This window comes from Plecotus auritus, assembly GCF_963455305.1.
Source record: "Plecotus auritus genome assembly, chromosome: 3".
Lineage (NCBI taxonomy): Eukaryota > Metazoa > Chordata > Mammalia > Chiroptera > Vespertilionidae > Plecotus > Plecotus auritus.
In genome coordinates, this window is record NC_137772.1 from 205,688,398 (window position 1) to 205,707,384 (window position 18,987).

The following is an 18,987-nucleotide window of genomic DNA, read 5'->3' on the forward strand; positions in this document are numbered from 1 at the left end:
GATTAGACCATCCAACACTGTACTGGAAGATGGGCCCAGAGCCGGCGACACGCAGCTCCAGGCTAGAGCTGACCAGTTGCTACAGGGACCCTGGCCGCAGGCCAGGTGAGGTCTCTTGAGAGTACATGAGCCAATCCCAAGCTCATGGTGGGCTGTGGGTTCTGGATCCACCAGATGACAAATCACTCCGGGTTGGGGGAGGGGCTCAGAACCATTGTGTCCAGTGGGAAACTCGCCAACCAAGAGCCACTTTGTTTGCAGCACCCTCCACTCCAAACGAAGGGGACTCTAGTGGGGGGAGAGTCAGCAGTGGGGGGCTGCAGCCTGCCGGGGCCTGAGGTAAAGGATGGTCGCTGACACAGGGACGGGGGCCTCCATCATTACCCGGCAGTATTAGAGACTCCCAACCAGCACCCAAACACTGCTGGGTAAGACGGGGGCCCCCACCCAGCCGGCCCACCTCCCGTTCAGGCAGTCCGAGGCCCAGGCTCCCTCTGGAGAGGCTGCAGAACCCTAGCTCCCTTCCCCCCACCACCACCCGCGTCCCTGGGGACACTTCCGGGTGAGCCCTGCAGCCTGCCACCAGCTCCACCCTGAACTGTTGATCCACTGCTGCCCGGGCAAAGCTTCAGCAGCCCCCCGCCCACCTGTCTTCGGCCTCCGAGCCCCTTCCCCGCCCCCACCCACATAGCCTGTCCCTGTCCCCACAGACCAATCCATGGCCTTCATGGGCCCTCTGCAGTCCCCAGCTCAGCCCCAGGGCTCCTCTCCCAGGGCCTTTACCTGTCACCAGGCCACCTGACCCCCAGAGAGTGAGCTGAGGAGGGGAAGGGGAGTCAGGCCCAGGATTCAACCGCCGCCCCGGCCTCCACTCTTCCTTCTTCCTTCTCCACCGGCAGGCAGCGCAGGCTCCTCACCTGGGCCCCGCCTGCCGCCCTGCGTACAGGTGTGTCCTCCTGCCATAGGCTGCCCCCCCACTGCCTTAACCCCTTGCCTCCCAGCGCCAGCCCTAGGAGCCTCCTCTGAGTTCTACCGCCCCACTAACCCTCCCACCCTTTTCTACCTGTGTCTGCTCTCCTACCAGCCACCTCTGCCCCCAGGCCTAGACCAGGCAGGCTGGTCTGTCTCCAGAGGGGGAAAGGGAGGGGCTTTGGGGCCCCTTTGCCTACCTCCTTAGGCTCTCTCCTCAGCCACTCCTGCTCCAACTACCTTCTTCCTCTGAGGCCTCCGACCCTCCCCATGGCCAGACCTGGAGGGCCGGAGATCCCTGAGGTCAGCCACGGGTTCGCTTGGTAGGGGTGGGTTGTGCCCAGGCCCACTGCCCCACCTGTGCTGGGTATCCCTCCCTGCCTGTGGAGGGCAGACGGGTCTCAGCATGGCGTCTCCCTGTCCTCAGCCCTAGTGTTGGGGTACCCGCCTCTGCTGAGAGGCCCGAGCTGGCCACGAGCATCAGTTCTGACCTAGACAATTAAAGGACTGAGCTGCTCTCCTTCAGCCTTCCCCAGCTCAGCCCCTGCAGTTGTCCTTCAGGGAGGAGGGACTGGGGACCGAACAAAGTCGCAGAGCCGCTCCGCTCCAGGACCCACCTCACTGCCCTGGGTCCAAGTCCCGTGGGCAGGTAGCCCACAGGCGGTTAGAGGGTGTGGGGGCCTACCTTTCCTTTGTGCAGCTGTAGCTGGGAAAGAAAGGGCGTTGCTGGGAGAGGGGCCCTGAGGCCCACAGGTGCACAGGTGATGGCCCCACCCCCACCCCCTGGAGAGCATTAGCTCCAGGGAGCTATTGTGTTGCCCAATCTGATCCCTCTCACCCGCCCCCCTTCTCTGGCTCCCTCCCTCCTGCCTTTGTTTTGTTTGCATCCTTCTGTACTTCCCATTTGTCTGTGGGCTGTCTCTGGGTCTGTCTCCCCTACCACCCTCCTAAGTTCCACAAGGACAGGAGCTGTCTTGTTCATCATCGCACCCCCAGCACGACTCCAGTGCCGGCGGCACAGTGGACACTCAAAAAAGAAAGTATATGCCGAATGAAGGCCAGTGGAGCCAACATCGCATCAGGACTGTGCCTACTCCTGAGCCTGCCCAGCAGGGGGGACCCTCACAGGCTTAACGCCCCAGGAGTTAAGTAAAAGCCGTAACACAAAGAAGGAATCGCTGGCAGCCCACTCTGGACACAGGGAAAGGAAGAGAGGACAAAAATAAAATGAATCAGGAGCACAAGGGCAGCAGCGGCCCCATGGAGGGAGGAACGGCGGGGCGGGGGGTGGGGCCACCGGGAGCCCAGAGAGGGGAGGGGAAACCAGGGCAGTCCTGGTCCTGAGCTTCCTGGCCTCTATGTATTTTCTTAGCTCTTGGACCTCAAAGTCAGCACCAGAAGTGTGTGGTTGCCACCACCGCCCCTGGCGTGTGGGTTCTGGGACGACGTGACAGCCTGAGGTAAAATCTTAGCTTCACTGCTCAGTAGTGACCTTGAGCAAGTTATTAATCTTTCTGTGCCTCAGTTTCCCCCACTGTAAAATGGGAATGATAGATACCCAGACTGAATTAAAACATGCAGTTTTTTTTTAATGTTTTTATTGACACTTTTTAGAGAGAATGGAAGGGAGAGGGAGAGAAAGAGAGAGAGAAACATCGTTCAGTTGCCTCCTGTATGCACTCTGACCGGGGATCAAACCTGAAACCTGGGTAAGTGCCCTGACAAGGTGACCTTTTGCTGCACAGGATGATGCTCAACCAACTGAGCCACACCAGCCAGCGAATACATGTAGTCTTTTAAACAGTGCCTGGCAGCAAGGAGCATTAATCTTGCTCCCTGGCATATGTGGTCAGTTTGGCTCAAATAAACTCTTATGTAAAACAAATAAATAAAAGTAAACAATGCTGCTCTGGCCGGTTTGACCCAGTGGATAGAGCATCGGCCTGTGGACCAAAGGGTCCCGGGTTCGATTCCGGTCAAGGGCATGTACCTCGGTTGCAGGCTCCTCCCCGGCCCGGGCCCTGGTCGGGGAACGTGCAGAAGGCAACCATTCGATGTGTTTCTCTCACATCGATATTTCTGTCTTTTCCTCTCTCTTACACTCTCCCTAAATATCAATGAAAAAATATCCTTGGGTGAGGATTAAAAAAAAAAAGTAAACAGTGCCTGACACATGGCAAGCGTGTAACATTATTGTTGCCCTTGCAATCATCATGCCTTATCTCAATGATCTTCACAGCCAGCCTGTTAGGATCATCCTCCACTTTCCAGGAAAGAGCCTGGGGAACCTGGGCCACGGTCACACTCCTAGTGTGTTAGGCAGAGTCCAGAACCAGGTCTGTCTGACTGTAAAGGTGGAGCTTTCACTCACACACACATCTCTCCCTGGCCACCTCCCTCTTCACCCCCTCCTGCCCTTCCCACCAGGCAGCATAGTTAGAGACCCAAACACAGTGATCCTAGGGGCTTTATTTACAGTGTAGAAGGGTCTGGCCCGCCTGGAGCCTTGCTGGGCTATTTACAGGGTCTGGGAGAGGAGGTGGTAACAGGACCGTTTAAATTACAATGGAGTTGGGCGGGCAGCTCCTAGGTTCAGGCTGCTGGCGTTCTCTGGAGGCTTCTCTAAAGGAACAGGGCTGAGGCTGCAGAGAGAAGGGAGGAAGGGAGTTAAGGGGGGTGGCTGGAACCTGAGGAAGGGGGACAAGAGCAGGTCTAGGACGGCTGAGCCTGTCATCCATCCAGGGTGAGCACCAGATCCAGAGGACACTGGGGCAGGGCAGGGAAGAGCCCTGAGCAGAGGGGCCAGGGGACACTGGGGACAGGGCAGCCCTGAGCAGAGGGGCCAGGGGACCCTGGGGACAGGGCAGCCCTGAGCAGAGGGGCCAGGGGACCCTGGGACAGGGCAGCCCTGAGCAGAGGGGCCAGGGGACCCTGGGACAGGGCAGCCCTGAGCAGAGGGGCCAGGGGACACTGGGGACAGGGCAGCCCTGAGCAGAGGGGCCAGGGGACCCTGGGACAGGGCAGCCCTGAGCAGAGGGGCCAGGGGACACTGGGGACAGGGCAGCCCTGAGCAGAGGGGCCAAGGGACCCTGGGGACAGGGCAGCCCTGAGAGAGAGGCCAGGGGACCCTGGGGCAGGGCAGGAAAGAGCTCTGAGCAGAGGGGCCAGGGGACCCTGGGGCAGGGCAGCCCTGAGCAGAGGGGCCAGGGGACACTGGGGACAGGGCAGCCCTGAGCAGAGGGGCCAGGGGACCCTGGGGCAGGGCAGCCCTGAGCAGAGGGGCCAGGGGACACTGGGGACAGGGCAGCCCTGAGCAGAGGGGCCGTACCGTGGCCACCTCAGGATGGTGCCCAGCTCACTTCTTCTTGAGGGAGCCCTTGCTCTTGTCCTTGTCTGCTGACCGCTGCTTCTTCACCTTCTCCTCCTTCTTGCTCTTACTGTGCAGATTCTCATACACATCCTCCTTGTGCCTGCAGGTGGGGTGGGCAAGTGTGGGCAGTTGGCGCAGGTCAGGAGACAGTGCAGGGTTACCCAGCACCAGCAGCCGCCTCTGGTCCCTCTACCTCACAGCCAAGTAAACTGAGGCCAGGAAAGTGAGGAGACCTGGTCACTGTCCTTACACTAGAATGGGAGCTCCTTGGGGCAGAGGCTGCGTCTCATACACTAGTACACTACCCGCACCTAGCACAGGCCCCACGCAGAGAGCACGCAGGAAACACGAAGCACAGGTAGTAAGAAAAGAGCTTGAACTTGAACCCAGGTCTCCTCAACAGCAGCACTTGTGCTCTCTGGAAAGGGCGGGTCAAGCTGGGGAGGAGACACATGAGCATGCTGGGAGGTGGCAGGCAGGCAGGGAGGGGTCACTCACTTGGAGGAGGTTCGAAAGGCCTGGGCATGGGTGTTCTTCATGGCTGGGGGGTAGGAGATGTTCCCGTACTCGGACTCCTGGCCCTTCTGGGACTGTAGGCAAAAGTGTGGTGGGAGGGCTGTGGTCTCAGCAGGACCAGGTGATGCCCACGGCCCTCCTCAGCCCCCCCAGGCCCTGCTGGGCACGCACCTGCATGACCTCTAGCTTCTTCTTGGTGGTTTCAATGAACTGGGCGATGGCCACGTAGATGAACTTGTACTGTGCCTCCGTCTGCACCATGCCCGAGCGCTGGGCCCGCACCATCTGGATCGTCTTCTGGATGTCAATGTCACAGTCCAGGCCTGAGCAGGGATGGCGGTTGGACCTCAGGCCCAGGTGGAGAGGGACACCAAGGAACGGCTCACCCACCCTCCCCGCTGCGTTCCCCGCGGCAGCCTCACCTTTGGTGGTGATGCTCTCCATGAGCATGTCAATGACGATGATGGTGCCCGTGCGGCCGATGCCCGCACTGGGGAGAGAAGGGGCGCCATCAGAGGCCAGGGCCACACCTCCCCAGGAAAGGGCCCAGAGCTCAGTGCCAGCCATCCTTCTCTTCCCACTTCCTCCACCCCCTGCCTTGACTCATTTCTTGCCAGTGGCTGCTGCCCACCCCAGAAGATCCAAGATCCCCCGTCCCACCACCGTCCTGCCCACTCCCCTGACCTTCTCCCAAACCCTTGGCCTGAGGGAGGCCTTCCCCTTCTCCCTTCAGAGGTTATATTTGGAGCTCCTTTCTTCAGGGCTTCATTTCCCTTTTTCTTCAGAGCTGATGGCAGGAAAAGAGCAGCCCTCAGACAGTGGGGTGCAGGGCGCACAGGAGACATGGAGGAGCAATGCAGCAGGAAGCTCCCTTCCCGCCACCACCCCCCCCCCACCTTCTGCCTCCACCCTTGGGCAAACAGGGCCTGAGAACCTCAGGGCCCCGCATGTCCCTCGTCCTGCCCCTTCACTGGGCCTGTCAGGCTGGTGCCCTGAGTCTCACTAATTTCAAACCCAGATTGTCAAAAAATAAACCCCCTTCACCCACTTCCTTCCTGTACCGTCTAAATAAAGACCATGGGGATTTCAAGAACTTGTGGGGGGGGGGGGGTGGCAGGCAGCGGGAGGGTCGTTCCTGGTGATGGATGCAGAGCAGCCTCTGGAAGCAGAGCATTGGGGCGGGGCGGGGCAGGGCAGGCACCTCCAGATCCAGGCCTCCCAGCCCTGCCCAGGAAACGCAGCTGCAGGCGGGCAGGAGTCAGGCCTTAGGCCCGGCTCACAGGAAGCCGGGAGAGAGCACAGAGCAGGCTTCTACTCCCTAGATCCAGACAGCTCCCATTTCTTGAGCGTTTACTGTATTCCAGACACAGTGATAGGTTCTCATTTAATCCTCACAACAGCCCACAGCCCTGTGAGATCCTGAGTTTACAGTTGAGAATCTGAGGGTCACAGAAGTGAAGCAATGTGTCCAAGGTCACCCAGCCAGTGAGTAGAGGAGCTGGAATTTAAACCAGCCACCCTGGACCCTGTGCCCACTGCCCCATCCGCCGGGCCAGGCTGGCTGGGACAGCCTACCTGCAGGACTCTGCCCTCAGACCTCCTCACTGAACCCCTGCCTCCCCACAGGAATGGGCTCTCCTGATCATGAACATGAGGGTCTCCACTGGAGCTAGCGATGCATGTGCCCCTCCTGGCATCACTGTCCCTACACACTCTGGAGCCAAGTTGTGGGCACTGGCTGGGAAGGGGAGAGTGGAGCAGCAATGAAGAAGCCCCCCCCCCCGCGCCCCCCGCAGAGCTACAGGTGGAAAAAGAGAAGGGATGGGGAGCCACACTGCCCCACATGGAGGGTGTTGGTGCCAAGAAGAAACGGGCTGAATGGGCCAATGCCAGAAAACCGTGATGGGGACCGAGGGCTCTTGTGAGTGCCCGTCTAGGCTCTGCCCTGACCAGGGTGAGTTGCCAAGGGGCTGGGCCTGTGTCTTCATCTGTCTCTGGCAGCGTGGGAGAAAATGGTACACCCAGGGGGCTCTGAGAAAGCCACTCCCTGGCGCAGGGTCCGACAGTGGGGTTGGTGCAAGCTAAGTTCCACCCATGGATCTGCAGCCATCAGGGAACCCAGAAGAGGCTGATTCATCCGTAAATTGCTTACAATAGTGCGTGGCCTCAGCAGTACTTACCTGCCAGCTACTACTAATGTCTTTATCATCATTCTCACCTGCAGTGCACGATGATGGGCCCTGCATGAGGCAGCCTTTCCTGCTGCTGATTGATCTGGTCCAGGAAGCTGAGGACGCCCCCAGGCTCACTTGGGACCCCATGGTCAGGCCAGCTCAGGTACTGGTAGTGCCAGATGTCCCGCACCAGGTTCTCCTGGACCCAGTACATGGAGTCAGTGCCCCCTGCTCCCGCCCATGGCTCCATCCCGCTCCCAACCAGACAAGGAGGGCCCAAGAGGCGGCAAGGGTGGGGGACACTCACATTGTCCAGTGGGGAGATCTGTAAGGTGCGGAGTTTGTACTCAGCTGTGTCATGTTCCCCACAGTTGGTCACCATGTAGGATCCGTACACACGCTGAGTGCCCACCTCTGGCCAATATGGGACACATTTGTTCTAGAAGGGAAGGCGGAGGCAGAGCGTGAGGCGCGGAAGCAAGCATGACACAAGGTGCTCTAGGCCCTGCTCGAGGTCCTGAGTCCTGGTGCCGGCCCAGTCAACATCGCTTAGAGGAATGGATGGACTGGCCAAGAGTTAGAGCCTTAGGATCCAGGGCTGAGTCCTGCCCAGCCACCTGACAAGTCCTTCAGTACACATCCGCTGTGCAAGCAAGGCAGGCGTTACAAATACAAATAAGATGCAGTCTGCACCTCGGGGCCTCCTGGAGCTCACAGACACAGGTGGACGGGAAAACATGGAGCAAGGTGGAGGGCGAGCCTAATTCTCCTCTACGTTAAGGAGGAAATCAGAAACGGCTTCACAGAGGAGGCAGCGTTTGGACTGGGTCTTCACACGTGAGGAGTCTGTCAGGCAGAGATAGTGTGGAGAGAGGAAGTCGCTTCCTAGCAGCAAATGAGCTTGTGCAAAGGCACAGAAACCTGAAAGGGCCTGGCCCATTGGAGGCAGTGGGTGTCAGGGAGAAGCCCTGACCGCCAGGTCTTAGAGTGTGACTATCCTGAAGGCAACAGTTCACAATTTAGACAGGATCACTTAGGCTCCAGTACAGAGGTTCTGTGCAGGTGAGAGGGAGGGGCTGATTCCAGAGAGATTTATGAGGCAGAGGCGACAAGAGAGGCTCTTGCCTGGATGGGGGCAAGAGGGGGAGGGGCAGGCGGAATGTTTCCTTCTGGACACTTTAAGGCAGAAGGCCCATTTAAAACCTCTGTCTGGCCCGGCCAGCATGGCTAAGTGGTTGAGCTTCAACCTATGAACCAGGAGGTCACGGTTCAAATCCCAGTCAGGGCACACATGTCTGGGTTGCAGGCTCCATCCCCAGTGGAGGCATGCAGGAGGCAGCCAATCATTCTCTCTCATCATTGATGTTTCTATATCTCTCTCTTCCTCTTTCATCCTCTCTGAAATCAATAAAAATATATTTTAAAAATAAATAAATAAAACCTGTGTCTGGTGGTCAGGAGAGCCCAAGGCTGGAAGCAGAGATCTGGGGAGTCAGGGTGCACCCAAGACTTTGTCTCTGTGCCTCAGTTTCCTAACAAGGGTTGGACCCTTGCCCTCTGAGGTGCCTTTCTGCCCTGGCATTCTTTGGTTTAATGGTGGTGGACAATGAGTACCAGGGAGGGGATGTGGGGACCAGGGGGTGGCGAGGGGTTCGGCCCTACCCGGCCTTTCTCCACTTCTCGGGTGGTCATGACAATGACACGGGAGTTCTCCTGCCATGTCATCTGCCAGAAGTCGTTGACGGTGGCGTCCAGGCAGCCCTGGCTGGCGATGTAGGTCTTAGAGTTCTCATCGGGGCCTAGCAGCTGGTTCTGGATGCGAGGGCAGAGAGACATACACCGGGACCGTGAGCCTCTTGGCCGGGGACATGCCCTTCGTCCCCCCCACCCTCACCCACATGAGTCGTCAGCTTTGGCTTTGCCCATGTGTCTCTGGACCTGGTCCCTCCCTGAGATGGGGAATTCCCAGGCCTAGCCTCTCCTCCTATATGACTGGTGGGCAACACAGACCTTGATGTAGTTGGCGTTGATGTAGTCGGACCCAGGGATGTTACTGTCACGTCCCTGCAGGATCACTCGGCTGTGGTCGACTGAGAGTGAGCAGAGAGGAAGCAAGAAGGGTCCGGGTCAGCAGGAACTCACCAGCCCCGGCATCAGACCCTTCCTAAGCTCACAGGCCATTCTTGTCTGAGAAGCCATGAGGCTCTCGGAGCACTGAGAGTGGGCAGGGCAGCTGCATGCGTGGGAGTGGAGGTTTCAAAGGAAGGAGAGTGGAGAGGGTGGTGGGTGTGGGAGGCTCGGGAGGATTAGAGGCTTTTTGAAGGAGGGGAGGTTCTGTTGTGTGGGTGGGAGGTGGATCCTCCCTGAGTTGGGGGTAGGGACCCTAGGAGATGGGGGAGGTTGGCTGAGGGAAGGAGAATCTCCTGGGTGGATGCTGCTTGGGAGGGGGAAGGATGGAGGCCATGGGGGGAGGGGGAGGGATGGAGGCCATGGGGGGAGGGGGGAGGCCATGGGGGGAAAGGGAGGTCTGGAGGCCATGGAGGGGGAGTGGAGGCCATGGGGGGTGGAGGCCATGGGGGGAGGGGGAGGGATGAAGGCCATGGACGGGGGGAGGCATGGGAGAGAGGGGCGGGGTGGAAGCCTTGAGGGTGCTCACATGGGAGAATGTTCTTGTAACGGTTCTTGCTCTTGTTTTCCGGCCGCTGCCCTTCCAGCCGCTCGTGCAGGTTCTTCACCTCCTGCTTTTGCAGACTCTGAGGGGCAAGAAGGGCAATGGAGTGCCAGCCCCAAGAGGGGCATTCATGGCGGAAGCTAGCAGGGGGCAGATCAGTATCAGGTATGGAGAGAGAGAGTGGGGTCTGCCTGGCACCCCATGCTGGTCACCCTCATGGTCCCCATCTTGCACCTCAAACTCCTCCCAGAATCCAGCCTTGGCTGTGTTCTCCGACTGCTGCTTCTTGTTCAGTTCCAAGACCCGGTTCTCAATGTCAGCCGCATTCACCCGCGTGGCGTAGTATGGCTGGGGTGGGCGAGGGCGAGAAGTCAGTGACTTCCAGATCTCAGAAGCTAGGGAGGCTGCGGACTGCACAGGGGGAGGACGGAGGCAACCAGACCCACGCCTCACCTGCCGCAGGTAGACAAAGGCGCCCGAGGCCTCCTCAATCCCTGTCTTCTTGAAATGTTCCACCAGGTCCGTGAGGCTGTCGAAGGTCTCTGAACCACCCACCGTGTAGCGTCCACCCTGAGGGATACCAAGTCAGGCCACCCCACAGGCCCAAGTCTCCCCCGCTCCCTCTACCCCCAGCCTTGGCCGGAAGCCTGGCTGACTCTCCCCACCGCCCACGCTGTGAGCACAGATGGGAGCCCCAGCAAGATGCTCCCCCGCTGCCAGGCTGCCTTACCTCACACATGACCTTGATATGGGTGACTCTGAGCGGGGAGCCTGGGCCAGCTTTGGGCTGGTCGTTGAGCACGGACAGCACAAAATCTCCTGGCTGGCTGAGACTCTCACGCACAAGGAATGTCCAGGGCTCACCCTTGGCCTGCAGCAGTGTCTCCGCCTGCCCCCCAGACATGTGGCCATGGTACCACCTAGAAAAGGCAGCATCGGGGAAGATGAGTCCTGGGCCAAGGGGCAGTCACTGAGCAGAGAGGCTCACAGGGAGGGACAGGGAAACAGTATCTGTGATGTGCCAGGCACTGTGCTAGATGCTTCCAAGCCCACCACCATATTTAGGTCTGTTGCTCACAAAACACAAAGAGGCAGGTACCATCCCCGTTTTACAGATGAGGAAACTGAGGTTGTCGATTGCACACTGGCCCAAGGCCCTTGCTGATAAGAAGCAAACCTCAGGAGTGCTAATCAGGTCCACCTCTGGAAGTTTCAGACAAAGGCAGAAAGGCAGGCCCTATCCAGAATATTTGGAGGGGAGAAACCCAGGAAGGGTCCCCATGAAAGACGGGGCTAGGCTAGGGAAAGAGGACGGCGACCAAGAGGAATGCAGACAAAGGTCAAACCACAGAGAGCCATGATGGGAGAGACGGAAGTCACCAGGGAGGCCTGATGGAAAGAACTCCTCCAGGGAGGCAGGAAAGATGGACAACCATCTGGGGAGAGTGGTTTAGGGGGCTCTGAGGTGCCCAGGATGATGCCTGGGAGGAAGAGGCTGAGGTTCAGAGGGGCTCAAAGGGGCAGAAAGCAGAACTAGGACCTTTCCCCGAAGCACACCCCCTTCCCAGGAGGAAACTGTAGCCCCACGATGCCCAGCCCCACAGGAAACCACGTGATGGAAAAAACACAAAACTCCTTCTGGGGAGAGAGTGAGAAGTGAGGTTGTGAGGTTTCCTCAGCCCAGGGACCTCGGGAGGGGGGGCATTTTCCAACCGCAAGGATGGGGGGTGGGGAAGAGGGCATCTCACTCCAGCCCAGAGACGACCACAGCTCAAAGGCCTTCAGAGTCTCCTGGCCTATCCAGGAGCCCCCTGGGCTACCCCATCCTGCTCCTCAGGGACAGGCCAGAGCCCCAGGGCAATGAGGAGGGGGCTAACCCTCTTCCCCCAGGCCCCAGGATGAGGAAGTTTCCATGCAAATGTCAGGCTGACCACAGGCACAGAGCTAGCCATCAAGGGGACAAATGCAAATTCCTGTGGAGGGGAGGGGCAGCAGCAGTCGCTGCAGGGACACAGAGGTCTGAAGAAAGCCTCCCACACACACTTCCAAGGTCAGGGGTGAGCCCAGAGTGTCCAGGCGTAGGTAACCAAAAGGGCCTCTTAGAGTCAGCTTCCCTGGTCTTGACCACCCCCAGCCCCAGCTCTATTCTCCTCCTGTTTCTCCTAAGCGATGTGAACCCAGGCCTCAGCCTCCTCCCCAGGGGGTCTGCTCAGCCCCTCCGACCCTCTCCCAGCTCAGTACCCAACCTGCTGCTTCTCTATGGTCTGGTAACCCCATTCTCCTACTGCAAGAGCCTGGCTGTGGGCAAGGGCCGAAAGAGGACATGAGTTCAGCGGGTCTGGGTGACAAATCCCCAGGTGTGTTACCGATGGGACCTAGGAAAAGGGTGAGAAAGTACGAGGTCATCAATGCTGAGGCTTCACTCCTAGAAGGCATGGCTTCAAAAGAAGTGATCAATGGCTTCATGTGGACTGGAGAGAGTCATGGTGGGGCATGGGGCCTTCACCTCACCTCATCCACTTCTAAGTCTTAATCACTTGAACAAAAATACTGATGCAAGGTGGGAGGCATGCATCTCAGAAGCACTGAAAATGGACAGAATCAAGGTTCAGAATCATGACAACAATCAATACACAAACACAGTACAAGGGCAAATTGGCTTGGCCACAGGAGTATGGGGAAAAAAACAACCTTCGCCTTAACAGGAGCTGTCATTGAGATGTGGCTGCATGAGTCTCCTGTGATATTGAGTGTTCAGGTGCCCCCACCTCTCACCCAAGCTTTAGGGAGACCACCTGAAGAATGGCCAGGCCAACTCTGCAGCCACAGCTTTGGAGCCAAAGGGATGGAAGGGAAATGGCTTGAGTATTACCCTGGGCCCAGTCCTGGGCCCTTACACACATGACCGCATCACACAGTGATGCCCTACCAGCCCCAAGAGGCAGACCCATTCCTGCCGGTCTGCTGAGATAACGCATTAAGTGTCCTCATAGACCTTAATCCCTGCTCCTTCTCCACCTCTCACTGTATTAACCTGTCCAGAAGGAGGGAATAGTTACAGGAAGTCAGATTCAGTTCCATAGAAGGAAGAAGAGCTTTCTAACAACAAAGCTGGCCACAAGGAGCGGACTCTCTGTCACCAGGGCGGCCTGGGTTGCCGGTCGACAGGGACCCTGAAGGGTGAGGTGACCTCTTGCTTCCTCAGGGGTAGATGGAAAGGGGTAAGGGGTTAATCCCCTGAGACACAGCCCTAGGGTCACATGGAAGAAAGAGGGCCACAGAGCCCTGGTAGGGAGCCGGGATAGGGAAGACAATGCCAGCTAGGGGCGGAAGCAAAGCCCCTCACCTCTCACTGGTAGGGTCAGAGCAGTTAAGCGGGTACTTGAGGTGGATGATGGTGCCATCACGGTCCTGTAAGACGCCGTGCTGCTGCGTGTAGTACTCCACCAGCTCCGTCAGTGTCGCAAACTTCTCCCCTCCATACAGGTCGTAGAAATCCCCTGAGTTCTGAATCCGAATATGGGTCACCTGATCCCCGACCCTGCAGGACACCAGGCGGTAAGGCCAGTGGGTGCAGGAGGAGAGGTGGGGACAGGTGGGGGATAGGCTGAGGTCCTAAGAATGGGACACACACAGGATGGGGTGGACACAGACAGGGACAGGGACACGCTGGGCTGGGGGCTGGGGAGTGGGCACTACCATGAGGGAATCAGGAATGAACTGCCGAAATTCTGGTCCTGGGTGGAGTTGAGGGCCACCTACCTGACAGAAAGGGAGAAGTCACCCTGGTTCTTGCGACTAGGCCGAGCCAGGAAACTCCCATGGACACCTCGGCCCTTGAGCAGGGTCTCTGCATCCAGCCCACTGAGGTCTCGGTGAAACCACCTGGGAGGCCCAGGAGGGCGGTGAGAAGAGGTCGCATGGGCTCCGGGGCTCCCATGCCTCCTGCCTACCATGGGTCCCAGGCCCTTACCTCACCATCCTGGGGGCTCCCCAAGAGGAAGCGGGTGCAGGGAACGAGGTAGTGCCGGGAGTCCGGGCAAGCGGAGACCGCTAGGGCTAAGCCTCAATCGCGGCCCTCAGCACCGAGGCCGCCTCGCCACCCCTGCGGTCCTGGTTCTGGGGCTGTCACTCCAATGGCCTAGGGCTGCCGACAGGGCGGGGACAGGAAGGGGCGAGGCCCCATTGGGGGAACTCACTGTACTTCTCATTTTAGCAGAGACGGTGGCAGTGGGGGTGGGGTTAGGGCCCACTTTCCACATGTCTGCCATCAAAGGCCTTCGGAGCATGGCATTCCACAAATAAGGACACATGTACGCCTTGCACCCTCCCGGAGAAGATCATGCTTCATACATGCGAACCCACAGTCACACGCCATCTCTTCCTCCTCCCAGCTGCTTCCACACTGCCTTCCCTGTTCCGAGCTAATATAATGAATGGCCACAGTGATCACTGCCATGTCATGGAATCATGCCGTGTGCCGCTCATTGTGCTATAAGGTCCTTTAAGACGCTCGCCTGATTTGCTCCTCACAATAGCCCTGTGAAGCAGGTACTGTGTTTATGCCCATTTTACAGACAAGGGACCCGAGGCTCAGGGAGTGTAGGGAACTTGTAGCGGGAAGGCGCGAGTCCCCAACAGCGAAGACCTGCAGATGCTTCCGAAGGAGGGTGCCCTCGCCTTCCCAGCATACCCATCTGCAGAGGTGCCCCTGGGGCAGAGGGGTGGATAGAACGGCCCCTGTGAAACTTGCACCTCTTCTACTTCTTGCCCCAGGCCTTTGCCGCCTACCCTGCCCTAACCATGTAGTTGGAGGCCAGGAACAGAATGGGGGGAGAGAGGGAGTGGGAGTCAAGGAGGCAGGTAGGGTCGGAGTTGACAGGCGCCTTTGGTCCAACCACCCTATAGACATAGCTTCTTGCCAAGTGGGTCTGGTCTCAATCAGCCAGAGCTTAGGACTCTGACCGAGGCCTGTCTGGGGTCAAGGTCCCTGCCACGGCTGATATTCTCAGGGCCGGTTGGCCTTGAGAGGCCCTAAACACTAAAAGTGTATGATGCTCTCTGTGTGTGATTCCACACGAACACCACCCAACCAAAGTGAGAGGAAAGAAGCCCAACAAAGAATAGACAAGAAACTCATGTTGGTGGCTTCCCCTAGCGGGGAGTCTGGGTGGCTGGAGGGGAGGGCTGGAGGGACGCTGACCTCTCCCTTATAACCTTTTAGAAAGTTGTAGCATGGGCATGTGTTACCTTCATAAAAATAAACTGACTGGGAGGTAGCAATTTCCAGGAAAGCTCTGGCTGCCGGTAATGCTCTACATCTTGATCTGGGTGGTGTATACATGGGTGTGTGCTGATGTTCATCAGGCTATATGCTTACGGACATGCACATTATGTGTGCCAACCTCAATAAAAAATAAGGAAAAAATAACAAAGTGTTAAAGCCCAACAAAAGTCTGTTTTTCTATGATGACTACTATATCATTTTTTTTTTATTTTATTGATTTTTTACAGAGAGGAAGGGAGAGGGAGAAGGATAGAGAGTTGGAAACATCGATGAGAGAGAAACATCGATCAGCTGCCTCCTGCACACTCCCCACTGGGGATGTGCCCGCAACCAAGGTACATGCCCTTGACCGGAATCAAACCTGGGACCTTTCAGTCTGCAGGTCGACGCTCTATCCACTGGGCCAAACTGGTTAGGGCTACTATATCATTTTTTAAAACATCAAACATCAATCCTCCTCCCCTCCCCCCCAAAAAAGGGCTTTTTTTCCACCTCCTTCTGGTACCCTGGGCAACTTGCTTGGCCTGGTTATTGCATGATCTGACGCTGACTACCCCTTCAGTCTTTTGTTTATTTTTTAAATATATTTTATTGATTTTTTACAGAGAGGAAGGGATAGGAATAGAGAGTTAGAAACATCGATGAGAGAGAAACATCGATCAGCTGCCTCCTGCACACTCCTTACTGGGGATGTGCCCGCAACCAAGGTACATGCCCTTGACTGGAATCGAACCTGGGACCCTTCAGTCCACAGGCCGACGCTCTATCAACTGAGCCAAACCAGCTAGGGCCCCCTTCGGTCTTTTAAAAAATGTTTTAAATTGATTTTTTTTTAGAAAGAGAGAGGTAGAGAAAGAGAAACACTGATTTGTCATTCCACTTATTTATGCATTCATTGGTTGCTTGTTGTATGTGCCCTGACTAGAAATCAAACCCACAATCTTGGCTTATGGGATGACGCTCTAACCAACCGAGCTCCCCAGCCGGGTTCCCCTTCAGCCTTGGACAGCCACACTGAATGACCATGAACTCCCTCCCACAGCGAGGGCAGGAAGAGTGGCTTCACAGTCCGCTCCGCCACAGGGGTCCACCACCAGTCTTGCTCACCTCCAAATATTCAAAGCTTGGCACAATGCCTCGCACAGAGTACGTGTCCCATAAACAAGCTCACCAAAACCTATGCAGGTACATGGTCACAAGTCCAGTTCCTGGTCCTACACATATACCCTCCCTTGTCATATACAGACACACACACACACACACACACACACACACACACACACACAAAATCACCCACCTAAGCACACAGTCCCACTACATGCACCTCATCGCCCATGTCCATCTACACACATATCTGGTTTGGTACAAATACCCACCTGGACACTCAAAGTTTCAGGTCCATGCTCAGCACTGAACACCCACTGTATCCCAGCCCCAGACCACTCTCCTTCTGGGGCTTAAACCCACTGGGTGGGAAGAAACTAGCTAGGCACCCAGGAACTCCTGACCCTTGGAAGAGGAAGGACTTTTTCTGGAAAGTGTCAAGCCAGAAGACAGACACTAAGATAAGATGTACAGTCTCTGCTGTCCCTTTAACAGGGAAATAAAGAATCACCTCCTTCCTTACCTTGGCATAAGTGCTCCAGTATCCTCAGAGCACTTGCACATACACAATCCCAGCTGGGCCTTACATATCCTTCTGATGTAGAGATTATTTCCCCCACTTTTTTAAGGAAGGAAAACAGGCTGGAGGAGGCTGAGAGTTACAAAATAAGTGCCTAGTGCTTCAGAAGAGAAAAGTATTCACTTGGGAAGCAGGGAGATAAAGGTAGAGATAGAGATCAGTGGTGAAGTAGAAAGATAAGGGGTCTAAATAGCAAAGTGAAATGCCTAGAAAATTACTGAGCTTCCCCATTCCTCAGCACCTGGTAAAGAAAGAGAGATAGAAACATCAATGATGAGAGAGAATCATTGATCGGCTGCCTCCTGCACGCCCCACACTGGGGATTGAGCCTGCAACCCAGGCATGTGCCCTGACCAGAATTGAACTGTGACCTCCTGGTTCATAGGTCGACGCTCAACCACTGAGCCATGCCGGCCAGGCCATCATTGATGTTTCTATTTCTCTCCCCCTTCCTCTCTGAAATCAATAAAAATATATATATATATTTTAAAAAGCTGATACGCAGTAGGGTTTTAGTGCCAACAGCTTTTACATTACAAATTAACCCACATGTCAACCCTATTTATTAGGTCTTATTAGCTCAATTTTAGAATAAAAAACAGGCTCAGAGTCGTTAAGTAACTTGCCCAAGGTCACTAGCTCATGAGAAGGTGGACAGACCAAGGTTATTTGACACCAGAGCTTGTCCTTCCCTGCACAATGGCCACACTTCGGAAGCAGACTTCAGTGGAATGTGGGGGGAGGTAGTGCTGGCATGGCCCTAGGCGGGGACACTGGAGGGCCGGTGCTCCCACAGAGGCAGCACCACGGTGGCAGGCCCAGAATCCACTGGAGCAGGGCTGCGTGTGAGCAGAGCAGGGTGCCTGCTGCAAAGCTGCTCTGAGAGGCTGGGGCCTGTTGCAGAGTCTTACAAGGCCTGCTGAGGAACCAGGGAAGGGACCTGCACCAGGAGAGGCCTTTCCAACCAGCTGGTAAGAAAATGATCGTGGTAGGAGCATGGACGGGATTATCCAGAAGACTGTCCGTGGGGCTGACAGTGACAACTGTGTGCACTGGGGAAGGCAGCACAAATGGAAAGAAGGGGGCGACCAGCCTACCTACTCCCCAACACTCCAAGCAGGTCTTCGCTACGTACATGGTCACAAACTCCAGCAGGCCTGCCGGGCCCTGCTTTCCTCCCCACCAGTTTACCCTGTTTCGGGCACTGTCCTAGTGTCATTGTTCCCACAGCAAGGCCTCTCCCTCACCAGTCCCTCTGCCCAGGGGCTCTGACTCACTCATCCCCTCCTCAGGAAAACCCTCCTGGACCCCTCCAGCCAGTGAGGCCATCGGCAGCCCAGTCACCTGCTAGCACATGAAGCTGTTTCTTTCGGAAATTATCGTATTAATTGGGTTCTTGGTGTAGTCTGTTGCCTCCCACTGAAATGAAGCTCTATGAGGGCAGGAACCATGTCCGTCCTGTCTGATACAGTTATTGCCAGAACCTTAAAAAGTACCTCACCATGTATCTGTGTATGAATGATGCAGGGGAGGGGAAGTGAAGAGGAACTGAAAGAAAGTGGAACAAAGACAAGCTTTCTCAGGTTTGCCTTTCAGACACGTTATGTTTCAGGCGATGTGGGCTACCCAGGGGGACAGGTCTAACTTAAGCAGACAGCAAAAGCAGGCGAACAGAGGATGGAGAGAGAAATGCAATGGTGAGAATCAATACATGTGTCAGGGAAAAGTGTCAGAAAAGGGGGTGAGTCCTCCCAGAAGCATGAATAAGCCTGGAGCTCCTCAAAACTTGAGGGCAGAGACAGGATGCAGGGAGCAGTGACAGATTGCACTCATGGTCACACCTGTCAGAAGTGAGCATGAACCTTGCTCCTCCCTCCAAACAAACAGGAGACTGTAGCACCCCGGTGGAGCAGGAGACTTACCCATGGGACAGCATCTCCCCAGAGGGATGGAGGAGTCACAGGCAGAGAGCCACAAGGGGCAGGGCTGAGCCCAAGGCACAGCAGTGTAGTGGCCCAGACCTGGTGGAGAAGAATGCTCTGAACTCAGCCACTTCCTCCTCGATGCTGTCCACCAGGCCAATGGTACCCGCAGGAACAAGCCCCTGCACTAATGATCCCCAGAAAAGGGACAGGTGAGGAAGGGCTGGCCTCTGACCACCCACGGCAGCCTGCTTTTTCCTCCAGCCCTACGCCTCCGTCAAGTCGAGAGTCCAGGGCGTGCCTGCCTGCCTGTCCAGGGCCTCCTTCCATTGGGAGGGGAGGAGCCACCTGGAGCTCCACCTGGAGCGCAAGCTGACAGGACCGCAGAAGGGCG

At 56.7% G+C, this 18,987-nt stretch overlaps 1 protein-coding gene across 3 annotated transcripts; it reads right to left on the reverse strand.

The window, feature by feature from the left end:
• Nucleotides 1-2,539: 2,539 nt before the first annotated feature.
• On the reverse strand, nt 2,540-18,981 carry PTPN6 (protein tyrosine phosphatase non-receptor type 6). Of its 3 annotated transcripts, XM_080660063.1 has the most exons (17): nt 18,594-18,924; nt 13,674-13,847; nt 13,463-13,585; nt 13,047-13,241; nt 10,431-10,620; nt 10,154-10,270; nt 9,935-10,048; nt 9,686-9,782; nt 9,040-9,119; nt 8,692-8,841; nt 7,337-7,468; nt 7,074-7,228; nt 5,278-5,345; nt 5,027-5,178; nt 4,838-4,929; nt 4,298-4,439; nt 2,540-3,611 (listed from the first exon to the last, which is right to left on the reverse strand). In XM_080660063.1, exons 2-16 carry the CDS (start codon nt 13,679-13,681, stop codon nt 4,325-4,327), a joined length of 1,788 nt encoding a protein of 595 aa, XP_080516189.1. In that variant the 5' UTR covers nt 13,682-13,847; nt 18,594-18,924; the 3' UTR covers nt 2,540-3,611; nt 4,298-4,324. The 3 variants fall into 3 exon arrangements, with proteins under 3 accessions (XP_080516189.1, XP_080516188.1, XP_080516190.1); XM_080660062.1 differs by lacking the exon at nt 13,674-13,847 and having other exon boundaries at nt 18,594-18,981; XM_080660064.1 differs by lacking the exon at nt 18,594-18,924 and having other exon boundaries at nt 3,389-3,611; nt 4,329-4,439; nt 13,674-13,830.
• Between the last annotated feature and the right edge of the window lie 6 nt (nt 18,982-18,987).